Source organism: Austrofundulus limnaeus, unplaced genomic scaffold (assembly GCF_001266775.1).
Source record: "Austrofundulus limnaeus strain Quisiro unplaced genomic scaffold, Austrofundulus_limnaeus-1.0 Scaffold524, whole genome shotgun sequence".
Lineage (NCBI taxonomy): Eukaryota > Metazoa > Chordata > Actinopteri > Cyprinodontiformes > Rivulidae > Austrofundulus > Austrofundulus limnaeus.
This window is the reverse complement of record NW_013952926.1, coordinates 176,563-183,456: the sequence shown is the minus strand read 5'-3', so window position 1 is coordinate 183,456 and position 6,894 is coordinate 176,563. Positions and strand designations below refer to the sequence as shown.

Here is a 6,894-nt window from a genome sequence, read left to right as displayed (position 1 = left end):
AAATAAAGATTGATGACATGATTGTGCACATTTTTTTAGGTCTCGAGAGTCTTCAAATTTTGAAGGTCTTTTGAAATCAACAATGTCCCAATTCACACTTTTGGAATACATTACCTCTATAACACACAAGCTTCATTGATAAAACTTTTTCCATTTAGTCTTTTTTTTCCAGAACAGACTGAAAACAGATAGTTATATTAAATACCATTCAGTACAGAGTGTACATACAGTTAGTTACAGCCAGACTCTGTGATTAGCACTGTCTATGTTTTTTTAAATCATTTTTACCCAGTGTCCAGTAGGCCAGAATCAGTCTCAAACTGTTGCAACAAAAAACAGCTAAAACAAAAGACACAGAAGCTACAAAGATCCTGCAGTGAAAGTCAGCACTCCTCTTCTCACAATTTTCTCCCACAAAATAAAAATGACTTTTTTTCCAACTTTCAACTGTAAGCTTGTCTTTTATTCATCCATCCCCGGAGACTTTAAAAACCAGGCTTTGCTGATAAGCTGCAAAAATCAGGAGTCTTTTCACATGGCCCCACTACACTTGTGTTATTTTTATTGCTGGTTGACAGGTGTTGCCAGTCCATTGTATTTTGTTACAAGACATGCAAGTATGTAGTTCAGGAGAAGTTTAGACTTAGGCCAAATGAGAGAAAAATCCCACTTCATGTTATTTACATTAAAGCAACAGATGGCAAACCCTCCAGTAAAAAGAGACAAACTCGTTTCAACGACAGAACTAAGTCGAGGCGTCCCTCTCACCTTGTCATCCTGAGCAGCAGCCCTTCTAGAAACATGATGAGATCTGCGGTAAAGAGATGATTTGGGCAGAGGAGGAGGAGGGGATGAAGAACAGGGCTCATCCTCCTCCACCTCCTCCAACACCACGATACACACACGGCTAGCCCGTTCGGACCGCATCAGGAACAGACACTCATACAAAACACACACGCTCACACACACATAGATACACTGTGTTCTTTTTACATCTGTGCGCAGTCCTGTAACACCAAGGTCAGCAAAGGATCCCATAAAAAGTGTTTTCCACGTGAACAAACACTGCACATCTTCACGTAAAATCCAAAGTGAGATCCAACCCTGTCCTCTGTCTGTCGCCTTGCAGCTCCTCTCTCTAACCCACACTCACACCGTCTGTGAGAAGCGGCAGCGGAGACAGCAGGGAATTCCTCTGCGTAATGGTGGCGGTAGGAGGCATGCGGCAGAGCGAGCCCGGGCTGCCCGGCAGCCCACAGGAAGCAACATATCCTCAGTGCTGAAGCTGCAGCTGGGAACGCACACACAGACTCTGCGATTAGCTCAGACGGGGCAACAGCACTCAATGTATGTGTGGGAAGGCATCGCTCATTTCAGCCAGACTGCTGACTCTTTCATAAAAAGGAGGAGAGGAACAGGGGGAGGGGACTGAGAGAGAAAACGAAAGAGTGATACATAACTGTAGGCAGGTATCCAGAGTAGGGCTGCCACAAACAATTATTTTTATAATCGATTAATCACCGATTATTTTTTCGTTTAGTCGACTAATCAGATCATGTTAATTGAATATAAAACATACAGCTTATCGCGCCAGACTGCAGCTGCTATTATATAACCATGGTTAGATTTTAGCTATATGCTAACTAAAAATAATTGCTGTGGAAGGCGAGTTCTGCTCTGCAGATATTGCACAGGTTTCTCTTTCATTTTCTTAAAATGATCCCACACTTTAGAGCTCTGTTGCCAGGTAGCCATGATACCAGAGCCTGTCTGTATAATGTCTTGTGACGTCCACGGCCTACCCCAGTTACCMCTACTGTGCATGTGTGTCAAGGACAGAAAGGCAGATGTGGCAGTGGAAGGTGTCAAAGCAGTTTGRAGAGAAAAACAAAGTAAAGAACAAAAAAAAGGGAAAACGATTAATCGATTATTAAATTAGTCATCGATTATTTTAATAATCGATTAGTCGTCGATTAATCGATTAATTGTGGCAGCCCTAATCCAGAGCCTCAAAGGACTCAAAGAAATGGAAAGATGAAGAGAGAAACTGAAGCAATACGGTCAGTAATATCTCTGACAGATAAAGCAAGAATTTAAAAAAATCTGGAGTGGGAAACATCATAATAAAAAATATAGCAAAGGCTCTGTTTTGATAGAAAATACAGTCTTATTGGTTGATGCCAATCTACAAATTCATACAATAAATTATACTATTTTAACTAATAAAGTGAAGCTGTGAYGATTATTTTGTGAACACTGGTCCAAAATGTTACGTCCAGCAAACAAAAATTTATTTGTTGAGCACTTTCCCACAGTTTGGATATCATATGATTCATCTGACCTTCAGTACTAGTCTAGCAGAGATGTTTGTTATTGTACAATGACGCACAATATCAAACACTAAAAGGCCTTTTATATTAAGCTAATTGACCAGGCTTAAGGGCATCTTAAAAAGCTGTAATCAAAATGATGTGGTTAAAAAAATGTGCCTAAGATATTCAGTGCTCTCTCCTTTAACATATAAATAAAATGAATAATAAGTGTTGGTTCATGTCTGTGCCCTCTTTGGTTTACTGGTGGCAAAACTTCAAAAGAGCCTGTCTCATTATAAAACTGGATCAAACTGGCTATGCCAGAGAATGTGAGGGTAGCTAACAAGACCAGTCTGTGCGTGCACGACTGTTTGTGTGTGTGTGTGTCTCCGGCTCTTTCGCATTCAGCACAGATCCTAAAAGGAGCAGACTTGCCAGGCCACACAACCCCATTAACGCAGAGGGAGGAATGGTGCAACGGAGGGCAAACGAAAGAGAGAAGTGGATTGGTCTCATTCTGCAGCCGTAAACTTTGAATTTAACAGCTTCACCATTCAGGGAGTTAATTTAAAAAAAAAAGAAACTAAATATGATCCCCCAGACTGGAACCCTTCTATTACAACAACAGGCAATATGACATTACAATTTTACATCAGTGGCACAAACAAAAACACTGTTTGGTAAAGCAAAATGCACACCAACTATTCTGAGTATTTAACCAGCTAATAATAGTAGGCATYCATGAAGTAGCATTACAAAACCACAGCAACAGYCTGTCAACAAAAACTGAGAAAACATTGGGCCTCATGCAAAAACCGTTCGTACRCACAGATTTGTTCTTAAKTTGTGCGTAYGAGTGATTTAGGAGAATTTGTGGCATTCACCAATGTTTTCGTATTCTAAGATTTTTTTCAGATACGAACAAAATTCACGAGTGGTCCAGACCTGTCGTATATTTTACGAGCAGTCAGTCTGCTGTTATCCAGGCAGATTTTCCTCCCTAATAACTTTATATTTCGTTAGTTTGAAGATATTTTGAGTTGAAAATAAATCACACTCCATAATTATGTTGACAATAGGCTATTCTGCTTGAATTAGAGTTATAATTTTAAATGTAATAATTTAGACTAACAATATAAATCGTCCGTCTGGCTGTCCGGGATCGGGTCGCGGGGGCAGCAGCAAAGAGACCCCACTCTCCCCAGCGACACTTTCCAGCTCGTCCTGGGGGACTCCGAGACGTTCCCAGACCAGAGGGGATAAATAATCCCTCCAGTGAGTCCTGAGTTTTCTCCAAAGTGCCCGACTTATTTTGAAAACATTTTAAAATGCTTATTTCAAACCCGCATCTGAGACCACCTGCGAACGCGGGGGTGGGGGGTGGGGTAGTGCGGTGCGGCTTAGTTTTAGCAGCTCTTTTTATTCCACAGCTGACCTGCTAAAAATGACAGATTTTCTTTTCTGGATCTCTGACAGACGGACTTCAATCTCTGAACTCGTAAAGTTCTTCTTTTTAGTTTTCGCTGTCATTTTCATGAATGGACACTTCCTGATATCTGAGGCAGGAAATACAGCCTTATATGGTGTTTTTGGGGTGGTAATTATGCTAATCTCTCGCGTGCACAAGCAGCTGGATACGAACAGGTGGAATTTACGCAGCTCATTTACACACTTTTCCTGAAGATAGAAGAGTTTGTTGAATCTGAYGTGACATCTTCGTACGAACCCTTTGTACGAACAAAAGTAAGAGAAATTTAGGATAAGAATACGAACACRTTCTTGCATGAGGCCCAATGTTTGCCTGTTTGCACCAAGTAAACATTTTTAGTGCTTGTTGAGTCATAAATGAACTGAGACAAAAAAAAGGTAAACACAATCTAAACAAGGAGATGCAAATAAAATATRCTGAAAAACAATCCACTCTGACAGCTTCACAGAGAACCTAACATGACTGCGTGCTCGACGTGCGAGCGACCGCTCACAGGGTTAAACTGACCTCTGCTCTGACTGAGCGACAGGATGCAGTGGTGTGTGTGTGTGTGTGTAACTTTATCCCAGAACCGGAGCACAAAAGCCTGCACGTGTCAGCCAGTGTGCGTGTGCGCTGGCACACTCACAGTACTCCCACAGACAAGAGCAATGAAGATTCAAAGGCCYTTTAAGTTCAAGAGGCGGCCATTTTTAATCAAAGCTTTGCAACTGTGACACTATGTAGAACATGTATGCTTATGTCCACACTAAATTATGACAATATAGCTTTAACTTTTAATAAAAYGTACAACTTGTTTAGTCTGTTTACTAAAYTAYTGTATGGAGTAMAGTTTTAGTTTTTGTTTTGAGATTCTAAAGGCATCTACCTACTACGCTGTGTGCATATCACAGCACATATACTGGCGTGAAGAGTAAACATAGCTGTTTTCTTTGTATTTTCTGTTGTCCTTGTTGTTTTCCACTGGATCCATTATACTTTAGGTGTACTCAGATGCAATATCAATGTAAAACAAAGCAAATATCTAAATACAGGATATTTGTGTGTGGATTATTTGTCTAAGGCTTATGTAAGACATGGTCCCCAGCAAGCAAACATATAATCTGGGTGTATTTACATTATCATAACAGAGTTTTATGTTATCACTCTTTAGTATCAGTACACTTGTATGTTTCTAAGCAACAGGACACCCTCTAGAGGCCAAATAAGTGAAAAGGCTTTGCCAAAAAGCCTGAGAAGTTTGTCTCCAGTTCAGCCTCTATGAATGTAACTATTTTTGTCCTTTTGTCCATTTTCTATCAGCAAGCAGCAAGGATAACAATGAAGAATACAAAGCAGAGCCTAATCACAAACACTCCTCCGTCTATTCAGTGGTCAGTTCAGGATGGGCAACATAAGCTTCACAATCAGTGGCTCATTATGACACATTTTTAGCTTTAAAAACAGTTATTACAAAGTTTTACGACGGATGTACAAAATAAAAAAGAGACATTAGGAATTCTAATTTGATGATTTGATTTACTGAGGGATAACGAAAAGGTAATTTATTTTGCAAATTATAAACAAAGATTTAAACCAAATCACCTGAGCGGGGTCAATTATTTTTGCAATGTGTTATTARTGTTATCTTTATTTATCAGGAAAGTGTGACTTCGCAGAGACTTGAACTCCATGAGGGTACCACGTGAGGCACGGGTGTCCARTCCTGGTCCTCAAGGGCCACCATCCTGCATGTTCCACTTGTTTCCCTGTTCCATCATCAGTGATTGAATTACCTCTTCAAGTTCTGCAAAAGCATGGTAATCAACCATTCATTCAAATTAAGTGAGTTGGARCAAAAACAAACAAACCATACAGGATAGTGGCCCCCCCGAGGTCCAGAACTGGACACCCCTGGAACTTCTGCTCTTTGGCAGTCACTGATCCTTTGGGTTGTGTCTACACGAAGGCAGCTGTAGCCTTCAGATCAGCTCAAACACCACCTGCTATTTCAGTCTGACAGCCTTTCTTATCGTTTGCAACAGCTGAATAATCATCTAGCTTCAGCACAGACAACTGACAAAGCAGGACTCCCCACAGCAAAACACAAAACCGACCTGTTGTCTGATATTTCTGAGTTAATAAGAGTTGGTGAGAGTAAGTAGCAGAGAAAGTGTTGACTCTTATGAGCTTACAATTGGGAAGGAGGGAGTTAGCCATCCTAAACAGCTCCTAACCATCCAGCTTTGTCATCTGTACATCATCAAACAAACAAACAAACAAACAAAAAAAAAACATGATGTGCTACAGTCAAAAGCGCGAAAATGTCTCATTGCGTAACTGGGCAAACAGAACAAAAATAGACACGTTAGCGTCCTCCTTTGCGTTATCTCTGCTAATTCCTTTTACTTTTACCGCTAGCTAGTTAGCTAACATGAAATAACAGGAGSGATGTAACACTAGCTTAGCCTGTAGATGTTTACATTAAGAAAAAGGAAAAAGAAAGAAAAAGTCGTGGCTTTTAAAACCGAGGTTAGCACCAAAACCAACGCGACAAACTTGAATCCACGAACAAACTATTGTTCGTCAGTTCTTCGAGCTTTAGGTTAGCTAACCAGATGTTAGCTCGACGCGTTACCTTACCTGGTCGTGTATCTTCAACACAGCCATAGCCCTAAAAATACATAAAAGAAACAAAAGAGAGAGAGAAAAAACAGGCAGTGAGTAACCCGGAGTTACTGTAAAATAAGTACCCGGGGGGGAACTTAAAAAAAAAAAAAAAAGGGAGCAGCTCTCAGCTCACCCCCCGCTTCCTGTCAGGAATAAACCAAGGAGCGACACGGACCAGTCAAACTGGGAGAGTTCTTCTTCTTCTGTTGGCAAAAATGGTAGAAAACTTTTCCATCTTACATCTCTGAAAACTGTGCACAGACATGCTCAAATTTACAGTTTAGAATTGAGGTGTGTCAAACATGTTATCTACCCAAGATTTAATTAATTTTTGTGTATGTACAGACGCCTACAGCTCATAGTTTTAAAGGTAAAATGTTGTTATAAAAACTAATATTTAGACACATATTTAAATAAACCCTTTCCTGTATGTCAGCTTTATTA

The 6,894-nt window shown here is 40.3% G+C and overlaps 1 protein-coding gene across 3 annotated transcripts in view; it reads right to left on the bottom strand.

Moving 5' to 3' along the window:
- Positions 1 to 6,602, bottom strand: part of ankrd28a (ankyrin repeat domain 28a) — a 19,285-nt gene extending 12,683 nt beyond the window's left edge. Inside the window, exons 1-2 of one of the 3 annotated variants that reach the window (XM_014026083.1) lie at positions 6,424 to 6,594; positions 5,976 to 6,033 (exon numbers count right to left, since the gene is read on the bottom strand). In XM_014026083.1, coding sequence (XP_013881537.1) covers positions 5,976 to 6,020 — 45 coding nt within the window. In that variant the 5' untranslated portion in view covers positions 6,021 to 6,033; positions 6,424 to 6,594. Of the gene's footprint in view, positions 1 to 768; positions 1,532 to 5,975; positions 6,034 to 6,423 lie in introns of those variants that run through there. The other 2 variants (XM_014026084.1, XM_014026082.1) reach the window with 2 other exon arrangements.
- Between the last annotated feature and the right edge of the window lie 292 nt (positions 6,603 to 6,894).